General features: G+C 42.7%; 1 protein-coding gene across 2 annotated transcripts in view; it reads left to right on the top strand.

Moving 5' to 3' along the window:
* Positions 1 to 20,954, top strand: part of LOC135942096 (protein amalgam) — a 200,174-nt gene that overhangs the window by 169,253 nt on the left and 9,967 nt on the right. For both annotated transcript variants that reach the window (XM_065488039.1, XM_065488038.1), the window contains exons 6-7: positions 1,942 to 2,039; positions 17,490 to 17,664. In XM_065488039.1, the coding sequence (XP_065344111.1) occupies positions 1,942 to 2,039; positions 17,490 to 17,664 (273 nt within the window). The remainder of the gene's footprint in view (positions 1 to 1,941; positions 2,040 to 17,489; positions 17,665 to 20,954) is intronic.

Raw genomic sequence — 20,954 nt, 5'->3', positions numbered from 1 at the left:
AAAATCCGCTTTTTCAACTTTAATTAACATTATTTCCTGCGCAGAAAACACCCTTTTCCCGTCCAAGATAAATATGTTTTTCATTTTTTATCATGTTCAGTATAGCGGCTCTAGGAAGTCGTAATCACTTTTAAAAATAATAAATACAGTCCCCTAACGCAGCACTAATCTGTAGCTTGGAAGGGAGGGTCTGTTAATCAGCAACAGTTGATCAGAACGGGGAGTCAGATTAAGTCGAGCAAGCATAAATGAAAAGCACGTAAACGTCCCTAGTTTTTGGTTTCGTCGCTGGGCGGGTTTGCGCCAGTGGCACAACTTCCGCACAGAAAATACAAAATAAAATTACAATCAGACTGAAATGAATTGTTTTTCTATCTTCATTAAATTAATTAGTAATTCCAGTGGCATTAGGAACGAATATGTAGCGTTTCAATAAATGTCCTCGGTGTGGGGACGTGGGGAGGCACGGGATGTGCTGAGTAGTGGTTAAAAAATAACAATTTGTACATCAAGATTAAAAAAGCTGTCCATCAAGAGTCAATGGAAAAATTCAGCACAAAGGCATACTTTCAAAATTTCCAATTATCTCTACTCCTGATTAAATTTAACAATTTTATACATACTTTCACAAAATTAAGATTCTTGATTTGAGAGGTTCAGCACGCCACTGATTTTGGCGCCGCGCGTGTGACAAAACAGACGTGGTTGGTTATCTGCTCGCCTCCCGCTCTGCAGCCGCAGCAGCCGGGTTAGTTATTTTGTCAGTGCATTACTGCGTCACACAACGCCCGGCCGGGAAAGAATGAGGGAAAGCCGGCCGGATTAAATTTATTGTTCTGCCTGCAATCATTTGTCTTTTATTATATGCCTCCAACCGGTGGCATGTATGTACGCGAGAGAGTGTGTGTATGTGTGTGTGTGTGTGTGTTCTCGTTCTCTCTCGGTTTGGGTATGAATTATTTCTTTGGTGCGGCGGCGCCCACGCAGATTACGCGAGCGGCTGGATTACGCAGTTAGTTAGTTAGTTAGTTAGTTACGTCGCTCTCTTCGCTGAATGCGTGTTCTCGGCCGGCAATTACAATATTTAAACTTCCATAAAGAATTATGGCAGGCGGCTAATTAACTTGCTGCGAGATCCGAACGTGCGGATTAAAGCGCTGCCGCAGTCGCGATTTATTGTTCCCCGCGGCACGCTGGCAAATTAATTTATTGTTCTGTAAATCAGCGGACGAGGAGCCAGAAAACAGCCGCGGGGTTTTTTATAGGGAGGCCTGGCTTTTTTAATAAGGCCGAAAAGTCGGCAGTGCTTTTTATTTAGATTAAACATAAATTATTGCCTGAAACATTTGATCCCAAAAGGAAAAATATATATATTAACCGACCATATTACGTATGGGTTAAAAAAATTAAAAATCATGATCCTTGATACAAATTTGGAACTTTTATAATGGAATCTCACGTCTGTTTGGGTCACAAAAATCACGAGCCTAAAATTCCATCCTATATTCTAAATCTATTTCAACTTGTGAAATTCTGCATATGAAAAGAATAATAGCTATTGATTTATTTTTTATTCCTCATCCTAATATAAAGGTACAAAAACATGTCAGGCATCTCAAAAGTGTTTTTGTAATTTTTCTAATAAAATACTTCTTTTACCAAAACCGGAATCCAATCTGGCAGATAGCACTCTTGCGGATGCAAATTCATTTGTCTTCCGCTTCAAGACGCTCCGTCCCATTTTCAACGCAGCATTCTCGATTCGAAAACCATATTTCCTCGCCGGTGCACGACGACGCTGCTGGGGCTGCAAGGCAATTTGCCATTTTTTGCAAGCTGCCTGTCGTGCGGGCGTCACTTTTATCAGAATGAGAAATCGCGCCCGCCACTTCGGACGCTTCCAGCCGAGGATAACCCCCTCATCTCCCTCTCGTGTTACAGATGCGCCCGAGATCGAGGTGGAGCGTAATTGGGTCCATTCCGGCGAGGGATACGAGGCCCAATTAGTCTGCATCGTCCATGCCGAACCACCTGCTGAGGTAAGTGCCACTCTTCTCAAAACTCTCTTAACGTCTGGCAGTGGGAGGAAGGTCGACGTCGCTCTTGCCCCGTCGAGAGCCAAGTGAAGAAAAAAATATATATGAAACCGCGCCACATAACAAAAAAGGCCCGCCGACTGGAAAAGAGTATATGATGTTGCCTTCAAAGTCAAATAGCCCTTTCAACTTGCATACTTGAACGGAGCCGACGTCATGAATCTCTCAAGAGATTAAATTAATTTATTAAGGCAGCTCCTCTTCATCAATCGATTTTAGCTTGGCAGGAGGAATTAAGTTTCAAAAGCTCCTGTGCTATTGGAAATGAATTGTAATTTAAATGGTATTTTTAATAAGGAAACTCTCAAGACGCTTCGTTTAAGTTGGTGGGGAATTAATTAAACTAGAGCACATTCCGTCATTGTAAACTTTGATCACCGATGAGCTATGGTGTTCCAACAGGAGAAAAATTATAATGGAATTTATCGTGGCAACTGTTCCAAAATCTATTTTTAAAGACACTTTTCGTACCCGAGACAAATATGTGTCTAGAAAAGTCATCAGAGTTAATTTCTAGGAAAATGGCAAATAACGCGAGCATGGTTGTTCATTGATCCAAATTTTATTAACTGATTAGTAGGTTGACAATCAAATTGCATTGTTATCTTAAAGAAGCAAAAATAAACTAATTAAATTCCAACTTTTCGTTAGTTATGTTTCATAAATTTTAATAAAACATGAAAACCCCATAGAAAATTTTGCAAGCTACTTTCAACCTCCTTGCAACGCTGAATTATCTAATTGGCAATCTTCAGCATCACGCCTGGCTACACAAATCCAATGAGATCACCAATTCTTGTAAAAATGTAGAATACTGAGAGTTTCCTTGTAAGTCAGATGAATTTTATGTAAATGGGAGCAGAAATGGGAATGAGAAAGTCCTGAAAAATGCGCCTTACTGTCTGATAAATAAAAAATCGCTCCCTTCTTTGTGGCAGACAAAAAATCCACCCCAGTATATAACATGCTCAGCCGTCATTATGCCGTGCTCAATTATGAATTTTGTCGTGCCACCAAAAGCACCCAAGGCGTCCTTTCCGCGGCAGCCATTCCTCTTTTTTTCCGCAAACGCATTTCCCCCGGATGCAAATAAAAACAGGGCGCAAGAAATGAGCGGCTTTCGCTGTATATATGTGTATGTAATATCTGGTGGAAATAAATCGCCGAGGCCATTAGCGGCCGTGGTCGTCTGACGCAACGGCCGCGTTGACCGATTAGTTTTCCGCTGTTTCCTTTCACTTATCAGAGTGGCTTTCATCTCGGGAAAAACGTCACTTTTTGCGTCGGCCGGCCGCGTCATCAATCCCGGCGCGGCTAACGAATTGTCTCGGATGGATTTTGATTTCCGGCTCGGCGGACCCCCGCCCTCGGCCACCGCCTCAATTCCCCCACGGTCCAGCCGAACTCGATTCCGCCCTACCAGGTGTCCAAATTTAAATTTAGCACTCCGGGGACTCGAAATGCTAGACTAAATAATTTGCCGGCGTGATTTACACGCACACAGGGTCCCACCGGCTTTTAGACGCGCGCGTGGGCCCAGGTAGGCAACATGTTGGACAGACCTTCGTGCCGCGTTGCATACCCGCTCTTTGTCTAGCGCCCGGCTCTAATTCTGCGAGAATATTATATCAATTCCCTCCTGAAGCGGCAAATGGAACTTTTGCTACCACGCTAACACACGAGATGTGAATGGTATTACGTTACAATTTGCTCCTCGTCCTCAATTAAGCAGAACCAGGATTATTTTCTGCACTGAAAACGTGTATTATTTTACCAGAACTATCCATTTCAGCAATTTGTGGAGCTTTGAATAGAATGAACAAAAAGTAAAAATTTATAATTTGCAATTTTAATGAACCATTGTGTTAGATAATATTTATTTGATGAGACGAGTCATTTCTGGCATTATTGAAAAAAGTCCTCTGTAACTGTCGTGAGCACAAAACTGGAAAATGATGATTTACAAATGTCCTCTTTCAATCACCAATTTTTAGCAGTAGTTATTGGTCTTTCCCAAAGAGGTAACTCAAGAAAGAAATCGAAAAAAATATTCCTAATTGTATACAACATGTAGAAATTAAATTGATTGGTTCTAAATCTCTCTTAAACTGTTCTCAGGCATCATTATCAAATCTCAATTGAAGCTAATTTTTAATTATTTATGTTCCCGTGCCTAATTTGAACCATTTTCCATCTGATTAGACCATAAAATGAGTTTTCCTGCCTGCTTTTGGCCAAAACCAGCAACCATCGATCGTTTCATGGAAACATTCGCAGTGTCAGTTGAGAAGCTTCTTTCATTTTCCAACTGAAATTTGAGTTGCGAGCTGATTGGCCGCATCAGCAAACAGCAAAAACAAGCCATCTGTGAAACATCATCACGTCTCGTGTTTTGCCGACTGTGATGTTTCTAAAAAAGCTAATTTGAAATCGAATGCACGGCGAAGCGAGCGAGAGCGTGCATAAAAACCTGTCTCCGCAACCCAATTAGGCCGGATCCAGGTGCGAGCGCGTGTGCCGGAAGCAGTGACCCGAACGGATTCGCTGCATCAGCAGTAAAATCCGGCCAGCAGGCCGTGATAATAATATTCAAAGTTTGGAAAGCAAAAGGTGCACATCTCGCACCGAGGGGCCCGGCACACACGGCACAGACGGCGGCGGCAGCGGCGGAGAGAGGAAATGGCCCGCGGCGAGGAGACAGGCTCTCTCTCCTCTCACTGCTTAATAATGCACTGGATGGTGTTTTATGATTAATTTAGCAGTGTAACTACTGCTACTGGAACAACTGGCATTATTAGAGGCCTGCTTTTTGTATGCATTGAGGCCCCCGGGCCGAATAATATGCTGCGACCAACGTGAGTGTGTGCGCCAAAGAGGGAGATGCTGGCACAATATACAGCAAACCTTTCCCCCAAAATTGCGTAAAAAATTCAGGACCAGAATTCGCTTTAAAAAATTTAAATTTCTTGAAAACTTCAAAATTAAAGAACAAATAAATGCAGGAGTTTCATTTTCTCATATTATTTTTTTAAATTTTACTGCAAAAATAAAAACCAGAAAATCCTTGTTGCCAGTGCATGAACTAATCCCTAAGTATCCAGTGAAAGCCAAAATTTACCTTGGTAATTTATTTAAGAAAATTGCCATGAAAATGTTATCATGCTTTTCAAATAGTGAGGACTCTGTCTACTTATTCGAAATCTTATTTTATTTCCCAACAAAGAGTCTCCCCATAAAATTGTAAACACCTTTGGATAGATCTCGACGAGCGGAATCGAAATCTGCCAAGAAAATATATTTAAGCAAGTGTTATAAATTTCTAAAAAAAAATGGTAAAATTGTAATTTTAATTGAAGTAAGATCCTCTTTCGATTATTGCACATTGTAAAACAAATTGTGAAAAACTAGCCGATTTCGCATCCATTTTTTTTTTAAATTTCGGCTTTAGCGCAATTCTCAACGTTAAATTCATGCATTAATATTCACGCTATTTTTAACTTATTCGAAAAGATAACATCTTATCTATCCTGGCTTGTGAATCCTAATTGTTTGACAAATTTTGCTAGCCGACCCGAGGATAGCAGTGTCGAATTTTAATTCGACACTGTGTTTAATTAAGCCGCACGCACGCACTGCCCTAAAGTTGTTGGTCGTAAAGAGGGAGTAGTTGCTGGCGGACGATTAGGAGTGTGTGCGCGCCTATTTTTCCTCCTTACGCGTGACACCTCTGATGGAAGTTTGCACTTGTGCTGGAGAGGCTCTTTTAAGAGGCTTTAGCTTCTCATTTTGGATTGTTCCAACGTGCGTGAGGCGGCGGGTCACTTTTCAGCTTGATAATAAGTGAATTATTAACTCACACGGCACACTGCGGATCAAAAAGATCGCAAAAAACGTTCAACTTTTTTAACCCTTGGAATGGAAATACTTAAAAGAGATTTTAATTAACATCCAGATAAGTTACATGGTAACATTTTTATTTTTCTGAGGGGAGTTGACGAATTGAGACAATTTTCCAAGAATCTTAAAAATGTATTTTATTGGAACAACTGATTCTGTGTTTAATATTGAAAAATGCTTTAGGTTTTCGTCAAAAAGCTCTTGTCGTTTTGTCAAATGATATATTGTTAAAATTATTTCAGGAAATCTATTTTAAATCCGTTAAAAATGAATTATTCAATTTCAAAGACTTGAACATTTAAGCTGAATTTAAGCATTGGAAAGCTTGAATTTTCATGAATCGTGCGGATTTTAAGTCCGTTACTCTTTAAAACCAAACTCGCAGTCCTATACAATGCCAATTAAGGTACCCTCGAGCGCAGTAAGTTTCCCTCGACTGTGAAACGAAAAGCCACGCACGTACCCATTAGCGGCAGTTTCGGGCTGCATTGACAGATGATCGCCTCTTGCGTGCTCAGATTTCGACAAATTAATTAGGCTGCGTGCACGTGGAGGAAGGAAAATTGTTTCATTTCACCGGTTTGCGGTTGGCGTAAAGGAGGCACCGGGCGCCGCACTCGAGATGAAGATGGAGCGGTGGCAGCGGCAGGCGGGCGAGCGGGCGGGCGGATCGATCGTCAAGACGCACTCGCTCCTTCCTCACTCATTAGTTGGTCCGTGGGGCGGCGATAATTAACGGTGTAGCAGCAACAATGTCGCCCTATCAATATGCAAAACCATGCCTCTCCGGCGCCTCTTTTTGTCTTCGCGCGCGCCAGATTTACTCCCGCCAAGCCAATTTACAACTACTCAAGTTTTTGTTTGTCAAATCACTTGCCGCTGCTGGCGGAATATTTTTTCTCCTTAATATTATTTGTCGGGCAACTTGTCAATCGCACTCGGCGGAAGACAAAAACAGTCGTCTTCCTGAATAAATTTCAGGGGATGCTCGAATTCGGTGACACCTTCTTGAATTGCGAGCTCTTGTGACCAATTTCGCGCTTCTGACATGACGTCTCAAATTAAAAAGTTGCTCCTCTCTTTATTATCATCCGGAAACACGGCGAGTGTATTAAAATCTGTTAGTCGCGCCGTTTTATGTCTCGTAAATTAAAGGGCGCAATAAAATTTTACACCCGGTGCGAGGGGTGGGTGGCGGAGGATATTACGAAAAAATTACCTATGCATTATTAACGGCCGTAAAAGCTCGGCGTTCGTCTCGTTGAATAATAAAAATTTTACACCTTCCTTCCCTTTCTATTACACGGCCAGGGGGCGGGGAATTAACATGGCCGCCTCCGTCATCAAAACGCACCTCGGAAGGCCCCGGAGGACCGCGGGTGAAATTTCGTCCTGCCCTCATGCATACGCACGGTCTACTTAAATAAACGAGACCGGAGCCAGTCTCGCAGCCGCATGTGCGTCCAAATGGTCAGCTGCGGTTTCCACAATTACGTGGCGATTATTCCATCGCAAAGTCCTGCCTACTGTATGCAAATTAATGGAGCACGGATTGCCAGCACTGCAGACGCTGGCCGCTTTTATCGTGATTTCGGACGAGCAAACCGACCCGACCAGCGCCTGAATTTGACACACACTCACGTGTAGGTTTGCAACAATGCACGCTAAACTCACTGCATTAGCGCTGCCAGCGGAGCAACTGCTGCGATTGACAGGTGTTTGCTTTCTTGCCCCTCCAGATGTGTGTTTTGCCATCAAAGAACGGTGTTTGCCCAGCCGCGGAAGTTGCATTTTTTTGCACCTGCGTCAACTCAAAAGGTGAACCGTAATCAAACTGTGCTGAAGCTATAGTACAGCTTTGGAACTGATTGTGATAGTAGACGCGAATCAAAAATAATAAAGAGTTCATTCATTGGCAGAAGGGTGGACAATCGAAAAAATTACTGTGTTCAGTGTTTCTCTCCAGAAATATCCATGACTGTTATGACCAGACTTCTTAACATAAGTGTTATATCCCAAAAATCTACTCAGGCATTTCATGAATGTGAGCACGCAGAGAGTGCGAAGTATGAAATAAATTAGTTTTTTGGAATAATTTGTAGCTCGAATGGAAAAATTATTATGATTTAATTGGAATCCATTTCGCGAACTTTTCAAATCTTGTCTGAATTCTTTCAAAATTACTTATTTTCATGGATTGTAGAGTGAATTTAAGTTTTTTCCCCAGATCAGAAAAGAATAAGCTCGTACTACTGCCCCCGCACCGGGGTCTTTTATGACAACGCTAGACATTCATTCCGTGTAATTGATTACGCATGTTGGAAAGGTGCAAACCAGCAAGAAGCGTGTTTAACCTCTTTCGCAACCCTCCCAAATCCGAATGGACTCGTCATTGCTATGCAGAAGAGTCAAACGTAGGCGCACATCAGCCCGCACTCGACTTGGATTCTCACATTGCAAGAAATTCCCTCGTTTTGAAAAAAAAAACAGCCAGTAGAAAAACTGGCAAACCCTGCGATCCGAATGCAAACTCCCCATTTCCTGGTTGCCAAGCAATTTTCAGGAGAAATCAAGGTGACTCGACAGAATTGACATTGATCGGGAAATTCAAACACGGCACTATTTGTCTCTTCAGCAACACAGTGGCGCATCATAAATATTTCTCATCTTCTCGTCCGTTCACCTCTCTCACTGCTTTTAGTAATCGGAGAGCATCCGACACGTTTTATGTGACAGCTAAAAGTTGTAACAATAATCTGGATGCCAGAAGAGACTATCTCTGACAATGAGAGGAGAGCAGTTTAATTTGAAAAATTCAAAGCCCTCGGGAGCAATATCTGCGCGCACTACGTTCATACTCTATATAAGTATGGCAGGAAATACACTCTGGCGAGCGGAGGAGACAGATTGCTCCGTGACTTTTCAGCGATAAAAGCCACATCTCGCGCAGGATCGTGTCCCAGATCGTGAACAATGTGTCAGGGAGTCGTCACGGCAATCATAATGCATGTGCCTATTTATAGCGGCCAGGGGTGGAAAACGCTGAGTGAGTGAGTGGAGAATGCAGTGCGTGTTCTAGCTGCACAGTTCAGGTCAAGGATTTTTCCGCTGGGTGACATCCGAGTAAAAAAGAACATGTGAGGATGTTGGGGTTAAAAGGAAATTTCAATCAGGGTGTTAGTTATAAAAAATGTCATCCCCTGCACTCGAATTACATTATTCTGGAAATTCAACAGAAACCGGGAAGCACTGCGTAAAAACTATAAAAAGCTTCCCACACTCCCGGCCGTATTATTGTCCGTGTCACACATCGTACCTGGTTGGCTGCGACCTAGGCAAGAAAAGCAGAGCCTCTTCTTTCTTTTCTTTTCTTCCCTCTCGCGAGGGAGCACTTGGAAATGAAAGAAACACGCACGAGACTGCTCCGCTCCGCGTGTGCATTTATTTGCTGAGTAGCTGTTCCAAAGAGCCAGCGAGCGAGAGGTGCTCGTGGAAATTGTTTCTTTTTTTGCCGAGCAATGGCGCATGCTGCCAGGTAATGAATGGTTTGGATTTGCAGCAGAAGGATCAAAAAAGGGATTTTTCTGCTGCCGTGGAGCGAAAGAGAGCCGCGTTCTATTTATGGGGGCGGCGGACACGTCCTTTGAACCGAGCCAGCGTCGCTGAAAGCCCCAGGCCAAAAATCAATCGGGCACATTTTATTCACGAGAGCGAGCGCCGAGTGCTTCTGGACACACAGAAATTGGCGAGTAGCCGGATCGGTGCATGGGTGGAATGTTGTGTGTAAGAGGCACTCTGTTGACTTGTTTAATGGACAACAAATTCGATATCTACCCATGCTAGCAGTTTTTACGGAATTACAAAATTACCTCATTTTGTTGCCTGAACCCACACGGTGGGATTGAAATTTTAAACACAACTGGATTAACAAGAATTATTTTGGTTTCGATTATCAAAATTGAAACCGTTAATTTTTCCTGCCAACCATCAGTTACGTCTGACCAAATTTTTTAAATTATTTTATTTTTTACGAACCAATCAAATATTCAAAATTAATTTTTAGAACGAATACTTAAAAACTGTTTCTATTTTGCCATCATACTTTATGGAGTTTTTAAATTTCTATTAAATCAACGAAGCCATTTTGAACCTTCTAATTAAGTGATTGCTCGCCATGAGGCAAACAAGCATTGAGCCTTTATGCCAACGCATATTTCAACACCTCGGTCTTTCCGAGAATCCCACCGAGCACCAGAACTGAAAATCGAACCTGCTGGTTGGTCGGCACGTTGTCCCTTTTAAAAAGTAAAATCCGGCATCTGGCGGAGCCGAAAAACGTTAGTCAGTCCGCACGCACGGTGGCTGTGGGGATTTTGTCCGTACGCGTGTATGTGTGTGTGCGAGATAGAGCGTTGGGTCTAATTGAATTTAGCGCTCCCCTGGCTGCGACCGGTCTGTCAGTGGTGGCGATGTTGCGCCATTACCTTGCCTGAATAATTGCCCTTCTCAAGGGGTGCCGGCCGGCGAGGCGACGACGCTGCAATTGCGCAACCGTGCCCCATGTAGTTTGCCTTTTGTGCCGAAAGAAGAGGCGACGCAGACATTATTATCCGCCGACCACGCGGGGAGTTAGTTAATAATAATATGTATGTATCTCTCCCTCCCTCCCTCACACGCTACATTTCTCAAAATTACTGCCGCGCTCAGGGTTGCCACAAAACCCGGCTTTAAAGAATGGGTAATCCAGCGTTGGGGAATTTTCGAAACTTAATGAAGTCTCTTTGGGCACTCCAGGGATGCATGCCGCATTTCCCTCATGAAGGGAGTTAATTTTTCAAGGTTGCCAGGGTCCATTTTTACCCGATGAAATTGGTGAAAAAATGAAATTACTTTTTTCGCATCCAGGGTTTAGAAAAAGGGAAGTTTTTGGAATAATGCCATTTTTCCACGGTTGAAAAATAAAAAAGAGACGTTATTTACGAACCTATAGTCTTCAATCTTTTAATATACGTGTATATTTTCGTAATTTTTAAGGGAAATTTGGGTAAATAATCCAAAATTTTCAATTGTTTTAAACAACCGAAATTTTCTCGCTATTTTTTCCAATCACACGTGAAAAAAAACAGACTAACAAATCTGCAAAACCTTGATCACATTAATAGCTAAAAACAATTTAATAATTTTAACTATTTACATCACACTGCTCCCTTCTATTCAAAATTAAATTAAGAGAAGACAAACGCGTTTTCAGTGGGACGTGGCAACCCTCTATGTTTGCGGTTCAACGCCACCGCACCAGTGGCTAAACTGCCCTTCTTCAGGCTGTTGTTGTTGCTTCTGCTGCTGTTTTGTATTATTATTATTATGTTGGTGCAAGCGAATGCAAATGGGAGGCGCGGCGAAATTATTTGCATCTCCCGGCGTCGCACAACTAACTCGCTAGTTTCTTCTCCCGTGGACTCAGACCGACAACTTTGGCCGTTTGCGCCGAGCGAGAACGGAATGGAATTTCGCTTCCGCCTGGATTTTCCTGCTGAATAATATGTAAATGCAGCGCCGGACGGGGAGATCGAGGCCTGCACGAGTTGCAGCCAATTTGCAATAAATTCCGTTTCGGAGAGAATGAGGATTTCAGCTTTCGGAAGGCTTTAATGTACAGCGCCACTCATGATTTGTGGTGCGTCAGATTAAAATGGCGAATTTCGCTGGCAACTCGCGACACATATTATACACCCCGAGGAATTCGCGGAATCTGGGTCAAATATCCGCTTGTTTATTCGAAAACTTTGCAAATAACATACCACTTCAAAAGTTACGCGAGTTGTGTCTACATGTTTGTGGACTCGATCGGACCGAAAATTTAAATATTATGGCTTATGGCCTCGATGGAAAAACCAGCGACCCCGCTCTTTCATGCGAACGTCAAATAAAGAATGACGCGGTATCTGCGGCTTGTCGTGTCAAAAACTCGTTGCACGACAAATTCAAACAGACACTCATACCCGGTGACGGAAGCAGGAATGAAATAATGCACTCATTATTCTTGCACAAGTCAGGCTGGCATGCCCGGACGCCATAACCTTTCCGCCTAATTAGCATATTTATTCTGTGCATTATCAGCCGCAAACACTTTTTAATTAGCGGCAAACTGCAAAGTCCCGCCGCTGTCAGCGTGGCCGTTAACGCGCCTGAGTTTTGCGGTGTGCCATTTTTCCTAGGCAAATGTGCACTTTCCACGCAGCAGGGGTGAACGATCCTTTTGCCCCCGGCGCGGTGGCTTTGCGTCCGCTGCGTGTGCATGTAAATACGTACGTGTGTTTACGAGGGTAGCTAATTATCGCGTTGGCTGCAGAGGCAATCTCCGCACTGCCGTTTCCTTCTTTCTAATTAAGAGGTATGTAATTGTCGCTTTCTCAGCAGACGTGCTTGCTGGTAAGGCTCTTTACCGCGTTTAAAGCCGAAGCTGGAAGGCAATAACTCACGAATGGATTACTTCATATGCCGCCTTGAACTGCATTTGAAAAGCAGAGGCAGCTGCTGCCAGTTTTCTATTGATTTTATTTTCAATCAAGGCGTAATAATAATTATTCAATGTGCATTTTAGGAGTCTAAGTTCTACGCTATGATTTCAAATCATTAAATACTTAGAAATTGAATTTAAAAAATGCTGAATATGATTCTAAAATTCAATTTAGGTATTTTATTTGTTTTTAAGCTCTAATTGATGAGATGCATCGATTAACATGGATCCATTTTGACATTTAAAATTTCAAATTTTGTTCCCAAGGTTTTTTCTAGGCTGTGTAAATTTCATAAACGCTAAATCTTAAATCAAAATGGACGCATACATATTTAAGAGCAGAAAGGACTCTGTTTTTCTCTAAAATTGTTAGCAGTTTTCCTCGTTCCGAAAAGCTAAACTAATACAACTGCAAAAATCGACAACACGGTAGGAGAAATAATTTCAAACATTTTCCTCAAAGCAAAAATCATGTTAGATCTCCTGCTTTTTGTACGTTAACTCAGAAAATCTGAATGGACAAATCCCCCTAACACGTCCCTTGTAAAACTGCCAAAGTGAGGAAGGAAAATTTTTATTTTTAACTAATGAATCTGATTAAATTATTTCAATCAAAAATTTCCGCACGCACATCCTCGTTTATCGACAAAGCTACCTGCCCCTTTACATTATTAAACGAATTATCTGCAAGTTCAAGCCATTTAGGTGCAGAGCGCGCAAGGGTTGTTTGTGAATCTTTTGGGCAGCCCTTGATTTGTACGCATGATGTCATGCTCCCAATTTAGAGCACATTCTTCTCGCACAAAAAAGTCCCGAAAAAGCACAATAGACGTTGTTGACAAAGCCAAAACGACTGCCATAAAGGTGAAATCCAAACCACTCTCTGTATTTGTTGGCGCCACGATGGCCAGACAATAAAGCATTGGCAGCACAGCAACAACTGTTTTCAATTATTTCCCCCGTTCAGCCCTGTTGAATTAGAGCAGGAATTTGGGTTGTAATGGAATAATGACGCACTAATCAGCCTCGAGGCAGGAAATTCTGTGTAATTCGTTGTTTGTTTATCCTGTTGCAGCGTTCAACATGCGATTTTTGTGCGGTAAGTGCCGGTGGCATTAGTGAAATGATATAATTGGGCCCTGTTGAAATATTCACGAGGCACTGCTTTGTAGCGGCGGCGGCGGCGATGATTGATAAAAGGCACAGAGGGCGCGCGTTTTGAAGCGAAAAAGTGCGAATAAGGCGAAAGTTTGGCAGTAACAGGCTGCTCTCATTCACCGAATGCTTTTGATTAAAATCGGCGGCTGAAAAATCGGCAGCAAAGTTTCTTCAAAGCGGCGTGCGCACTCGTGCCCTTTCAAAAGAGCGGCAGTAAGCGAGTTAGGTTCGGGCAAAGAGAGAGAGCGAGAGAGAGAGAGAGAGCCGCCGATCAGGCTCGTTCGTTCGGCCGTTGTCTGGCAGTAAAGGGGGTAATTGGATATTTTATGCTGCTGCGTTTGATGGAAAAACCACAGAGCGAACCCTTTGATCTCATGCCAAGTAAAACAAATTGATACCTTTGCCGCATGGATTAAAATAAAAATGGCAGTGCGCACGAAATTGGCGTCTTTATCTCAAAGAGACTTTGAGGCTCCGGTTTCGCCAGCCGTAGCCAGCCAGCCAGCCCGCAACCCGACCGCGCCTTCTGCTGCGTTTTTATGAATATTAATGAGCGGCTCACGGCTTATAAGAATAGTTGTAAATCAGGAAATGAGGCGCCACCGCAGAGCGGAAGTAGCGAGACACAGCCATCAAATTTGCCTCCGCAGTCATGGGAGTGAGAGAGCTCGCAGGGGTGGAAAAGAAAGAAGTTGAGGACATATAATAAAAGGCATAGCATTGTCGTCGTCGCCAAGTACCACTGCCGCGGGATATGTCAGCGGCTGCGGGATTTATTATTTGTAGCAGAGCTCGTTCATCTTCATTAGTCGGAATTTGCGTGTTCAAATTGATAAATCTTGTTTTCTCTCTAACGGAAAAAATACATTCCGCAAATACACTCCTGTGTTGAGCTCAATAAAATAGTTCAATCCGATTGAAACGCAATTTCAGAGGAAATAACTAATCCTGTGATCACTCTTTCAAAACATGCAATTCAAACGAATGCATCAGTTAGCTGGAAATAAATATCTCCAGTGAAATAAACTATACAGGTACACTATTGGTTTTTTGTGTATTTAATTAAGCCGCTGTTTTATTACCAAACCGGTCTCCGATGGACTCTAATATAATAAATTCGCAGCTGCCTGCAGGATAAACAATTCGCCAGACGTGTGTGTATGTTTACGTACGTGCAATATAATATGGGGAGATTTCCGACAAATCCCTTGGCGAACGAGCAGTAAAATTTATTATCTGTCCGCTAATTTTTCCTCGCCTCGTTTTATTGCGCTGCAGTGGTTGTTCCGAACAACGCGTTTGTTTTACTGGCGTCCACCGTCATTTCCTTGCAAATTTCCGGATTTTTCCCTGGTGCGTTTCCAGATGGCCTCACGCGCGTGAAGTGTAGAGAACTTGTTACTTTTTTAGTTTCTATTTGAAAATAAGCAAAAATAGTCGGATACCTACTAATGGTAAACAACTCTTGGTGACTTATTATAATTTTTAATCGTGCCTCATTCATAGAGCTTATATGTATTTGTTCTGAAAAATTTGCAAATAAATATTGCTTTAATATACGCTTTAAAGAAGATTGATTCTGCAAATTAAAAGCACGGAACCATTTACTCTCGAATGATGATCCAATTTTCCATTAACAAGGTTTACTGCTCACTGTACAAAATTTACAGTCGAATCATTGGAATAAAAACTCGAACAGATCAAAAAATACAAGAAGCAACTGCATAGACGTGCAATTTAATCTACGTTGTCACGTGCCATGCTGTGGAATATTTAGGAATTCTCTTTTTATTCAGACTTCTATTGAGACTTTTGGCTTCTTATGTTCACGTGCCTGTCCTGCTCGCAAGAAAGAAACGCAACCCATTTTAGGCCTCGTTGCTCCGTCGGCGGCTTTCTCAGGCGTCTCGCGTTTCGATGCAGACGGCTAAAAGCGTGTGCAGACGCATTTCGAGCGTTGCCGGACTGTATGTCGTGTTTTTGCGGCGAGGTCACGCGCCATTTCCACTCGGGGTCTTGGGGGAAAGGCACGCCAAAGTTGCACTTCACTCCGGGTCGGGATTTTCGTATGCACGGCCTTGGGCTGGCTGGCAATAATCACACACTTCGCGGACCATTGTTATGGGCCAACAATAAAGCTCAATGGCCCAGAATTGGAGACATGCCTGTTCGGGTTTATTTCTTCTGCACCTCCCCCGGCATTACCACCCGCTTTTATACTTTTTTCATCATGTTCCAATAGTATTATGGTGCCGGGCAATTTCAACCCTTTATTTGCTCCCACTCTATTCGCCTCTCTTTCCCCGAGCCTTATGACAATAGACGGTCGTATAAATGCGCCGCCGAGCTCTGGAGAGTTTGATGTGCAGATTGCGATTGTGATACACGCCCAAATCTGCTGGCAAAGAGGCTTACCGCCGAGATGAGAGCGCATTTCAAACAAACCAGAAATAGCAGCTTTCCTCGCTCTCTCACTGCGCGCGCTCTTGCCGCCAACCGACGTTCTCTTTGACTACTCGCTCTGTGTACGTTTAGCTAACTTTATGTCTTTGCGCCAAGCTCGAAGATTACACAGTTTTTAATTAGAGTACTCTCTTACGAACATTCAGGGGGAGTTTTGATCCGTGCTTGTGGAAATATTGTGCATGCCAAGAATGAATCTTGTTGAGTAACTTGCTGAATCGAGTTTGCAACTAATCTTTATGTAAATGGGGTGCATTTTTATATTCAAATGAAAAGTGCATTTAATATTCAAATGAAAAATGCACTAATTACACTAAAAGAGATGTGAAAAAATCGATTACAGGCAACAATTGAAAATTATCCTAAATTTTGAAAAATATTTTAAGTTTTGACAATTTGTTCTACAATAAATATGCAATATTCAAAATAGAACAAATGAAATTCAAATTTCTACCGAAATTTACAGAACTTGGCAATATTTTTTCTGCAGATTCGATTCTTCTAGTCGAGATTTATCCAACGATCACACTATTTAGGAAAACTTGAGTTGTGAGTTGAAATAGAACATTTTTCAAGTAGAAAGACTAACTTTGAAGCCACTTTTCTCAAAAGTTTTCAGTGCTACCTAGGTATATTTTGACTTAAACTGAATCCTTAGGGACCACAAAACACTCAAATTAATTATAAAGACGGTTTGCCAATATGAAACCTCCAACATGGAAATGGTATTCGTCGAGTTGGCCGCTCGAGAATCTTAATCTTGACCCGGACGATATGAAAATCAATCTTTCTTTCTCGCGGGGTCGAGGCCGGCGCAAGGGTCTCTTTTCTCGCCGTGCGCGAGCTGAGGATGCAAGCAAGCCCGCAGCAGATATGTGCGCCGAGATTACATCTCGCATTTGGATCACGTAGCCTTTTAGACTTGCTGAAGAAGGATTAGTTTCATGCTATTCCACAGCTCCTCCGATATCAGCAACCCTTAAATGAAGCCACGCGTGGGGGCAAAAAAGACGTGCGTGAACTTTTGTCCCAACTAGTGCGCGGCTCTGATTTCGCCCCACGAGCCTTATTATGCATTAAGCCTTGGTGCGAGAATAGAAAAAGTTTGCATCTAATTATATTACGCGTGATGAGAGAGACCTTTCCGTCACGAAGTTGGCTACGCGGCGGCCAAAAGTGTGTGTGAATGGCATGTATAAAAAATGCGGCCTGCAGATAAAAGTTTACGCCAGCCGAGTTCTCTTTCTCTCCCTCCCTCTCTCTCATTCGCAGCTTTATTTCTCTCTTTCGCAGCAGCGGCGGATATATATTCCGGCGGCAGATAATAATGGATTCGCTCTTTATGTCTGGAACAGGTGCTGTGGTACCGAGATACATTGCGCCTGGACACAACGGAAAGAATGTATTCAGAATCCAGGGGCAGCAGGCACACCCTCTTCATCCGCAAAGTGGACGCCTCCGACTTTGGAAACTACAGCTGCGCCGCTGATAATGCACTCGGCAAGAGTCGTCAATACCTCGAGCTGTCAGGTACAGTACCACCGGAAAAGTCTCCTTACTTTTAGTTAGTCGACGCGCAGACACACCTACCACTATGCTTTCACATCGCGCTCGGGGCCTTTTTGGCAGCCTGCTACCTCTTACGCCTCGACAAAACTTTTTACGCTCGCGAGTCCAATCGGGATTTGGCTCCATTCCGATGCTTTCACACTATGGCACTGCTTTTTTAACGCAATGTGTTACGACAAAGAATGAACCGCTAAATGACTTTGAATTAACTAGCTTTGGTCATGAATAAAAATATTTCTGCGCTCTTTAGTACATACATTTTGTTTTCCCCTAACAATAAGATTCTTATCTCTTTGTCAGATACATATTAAAATTGAAAATGTTCATAAAACCGACCGCCAGAACTAGATTTGATTGTTTATTGTAGTTTGCTTGGTTTTTAAATTAAAGTACCGGATTTTTTTATATTTTTCAAACTCGTATTGAGAGGAATTTTGTTTTGTTTCATTGTTCGTTTATACGATTTAGTGGAATTTTCACATATCAGTGAAAATTCAGACGATTGCAAATGGCTAAATCTCAACTTCAATCCGTGAGGACAAGTCTGATTATTTCTACATCATCAAACATTAAAATATTTCGTTCCAATGAAAAGGGCGTTTTATTTGAATTTTGAGAAAGTTAACAGCAAGCAACTCTCAGAATTTTTCAGCCGAGTAAGTGATTGAAAAGAGTCAATCAAGTTGATTAAACAGGACAACTTGAAAAACTTTCCAATTAGACTGTTCCTCTCTTTCACTTTTTGAACAGTCAAAACTTTTCAATTTAAACATAGAGACGTAGTTCTACGAGCAAATGAGTCCACAACACCAACAACAACTCTCGTCTCCAAAGTCGTTGCAATGCTAATGCAGGCTGTTCCAATTAAGATCCGTTTTTGCAAGAAGAAAAGTGGTTCAAACAAGCCCTTAATTGAGATGCAAACACGCCGCGGCAATCCCGCAACACATGCATGCTTGCGCAATCCGAGAAATTTCATTTCATCCACGTCTCTGCTGCATTTAGCTAATTGCGTATTCATGCAGAGAGTGAGCGGTTGGTTTTTCGACCCGCGTTGCTAAATTCATCCACCAGCTTTTGTGCTCGACACAACAGGCATTGAAATAGCAACTCTCCAACCACGATTTAGTGCGAGGAAAAAATTGGGTTGATCGCAAATCGTACGCCCTCTGCTACGCTTTCAGCCTGCTCTATTTTTGTCGCTCGCGAAGTATTATAAAACAGACTTTCCCGCTAGAAACGTTTCCATGCTGAATTTTCAGACAAACATTTTTCATTTGTTGTTTTCAAACCTGATGTCTACTGCTTTTAATGATTTTCACTCAACAATTTCCGCGTAAACTTTTTATAGTTGTGTTGGATTTCCAGTTTGTACATTTCATGCTAATTGCCTGTTTGATTAAAAACGAAACTGACTCGCTCAATGAAAATAATAATTTTTATACTTTGTTCTTGAATCCTGCTGGAAAGTTCACTTAATGAATAAAAACAACAAATGTTGGCCGATATGTTTGTGTGCTGTACTCTTTACTAGCTCTCAAAGAAAAATCAGATTTATCTCATTTTTCCTGAGCCGATGTAGACGGTTTTAGCTGTTTAAAACGTGTTTAAGTATTTTACAAATGGATTCAAGGTCCCGTGATGATCAGCTCAGAAAAATTCAACCGTCTTTGATTCACATCCCCATTTTTAAACGTAGTAAATCATCTCAGCGTATCAATTGAGGCTCAGTAGCGCGGAAAATTGAGGCGCCCGCTTTATTGTATCAATTTTCTAGGCTTGTAAGCAGGTATGGAGTCGGAGAAAGAGGGCGTTAAGACGATCGGATTGCCATTGTGCGCGCCGGCTCTAATAAATCTCGCTCGTCGCGCGCGCAAAGTCTTGTATGAAAGACCGGTCATCGCTAGCTGCTCTCTACAATACCACCGACTCGGATTGCGTATTCCAGACACAAAGAGCGCAGATATCACGGAGGCGGCAGCCCTAGAGTGCCTATTATTGCGGCCGGGCCACGCACCACCAGCAGTAATAATATTATTCGGACACTCCGGGTCGCGCGCACGCTATATCGCCGAGGAAATATCTCTCTTCCTTTCGCCCTCCCGCTAGACAATCCAGATTTGAAGGCTGCAATTATGCTGGCGGCAGCGTCAAATATAAACGAGCCTCGGATCCGAGAAGATGTGTCCCTGTTGCACGCTTTGATTGAGCCGATCGCAAACTGTGTCTTGGAGGGCGATACCGCAAGCAGAAGCAGGGCTTAAGAAGACGCCGCAAAATCAGGGGCTTAAAAGGGGAGATAAAGTCGCCATTCGTTTGTTTGTAATGTCGTTAATTCCTTATTTTTGGAGGTTAGTACCAATTTGCTTGAAGACGAGAGCAAAACAAAAACAGCGAGCATTATACGCATAATTTTCTGAATTAAAGTTTTCCTGTCCAGGAGCCGCAGGTGAACAATTCAGTTGAATATTTATCCGAAAAACCCTGGCTAAAATTCACTAGCCTTTTTTCACGAGTTGAAACAATGCCTCTAAAAATAGTTTTATTTTGTTTTTTAGCCGCTTTTCCTTTTCGATCGAAAGTTTCGGAGAGAAAATTCCTTAGTCAAAGAATTCTTTCGGTTGGTGCGGAGCAGGAGGTGTGGAGATCATTTTTCGCCAGCTTTGAGCTGAGGCAGCGTTTTTCATTTGGCGTCCTCGAGACCCTGGGGAGCGTTGCACGCCTTAAAAGATCGCGCGCGCACACTGAAAACCCTCTCTGCTCTACGTGAAGAGCAAACTGGAAATCAGTGAAGCGCCTAATCTCGCTGTGTGCTGCGGCTGGGACGCAGACTTTTCCTGCGTGCACGCTAAACTGGAACATTTTCAGTTGGATGGGCCTCCGCGGAATGCACACTTTTTTCCTCGTTGAAAATGATTGATAGCAAGACGGACCAAACTGTTCATTAGAAACTCAATAAAGGTGGACAAAGTTTCTAGATTAATTTCCGCTGTGTCGCCAGGCGAAAAATTGCGACCGAAACAGCGTCGGAAGAGCGGGGCCATGATCCTTGCTCCAATTTAAATGCTAATCAAGCTCCGATGGCACAATAAATGCCCGCTTTCTCTCCGCCTTGCCTTGATCCCGGCTGATAAAAAGCAAATATACGTACATACACGCACCCGTCGGAGAGACAAATGCGTGTCGAGCTCAGCAGCCGGCGCCATCGGCTGCTGAATGAGTAATTAGTATCGACTTGCCGACGCTATTGA

Source organism: Cloeon dipterum, chromosome 4 (genome assembly GCF_949628265.1).
Source record: "Cloeon dipterum chromosome 4, ieCloDipt1.1, whole genome shotgun sequence".
NCBI lineage: Eukaryota > Metazoa > Arthropoda > Insecta > Ephemeroptera > Baetidae > Cloeon > Cloeon dipterum.
The sequence above is the reverse complement of the archived record's forward strand: the minus strand, read 5'-3'. Positions and strand labels throughout refer to the sequence as shown.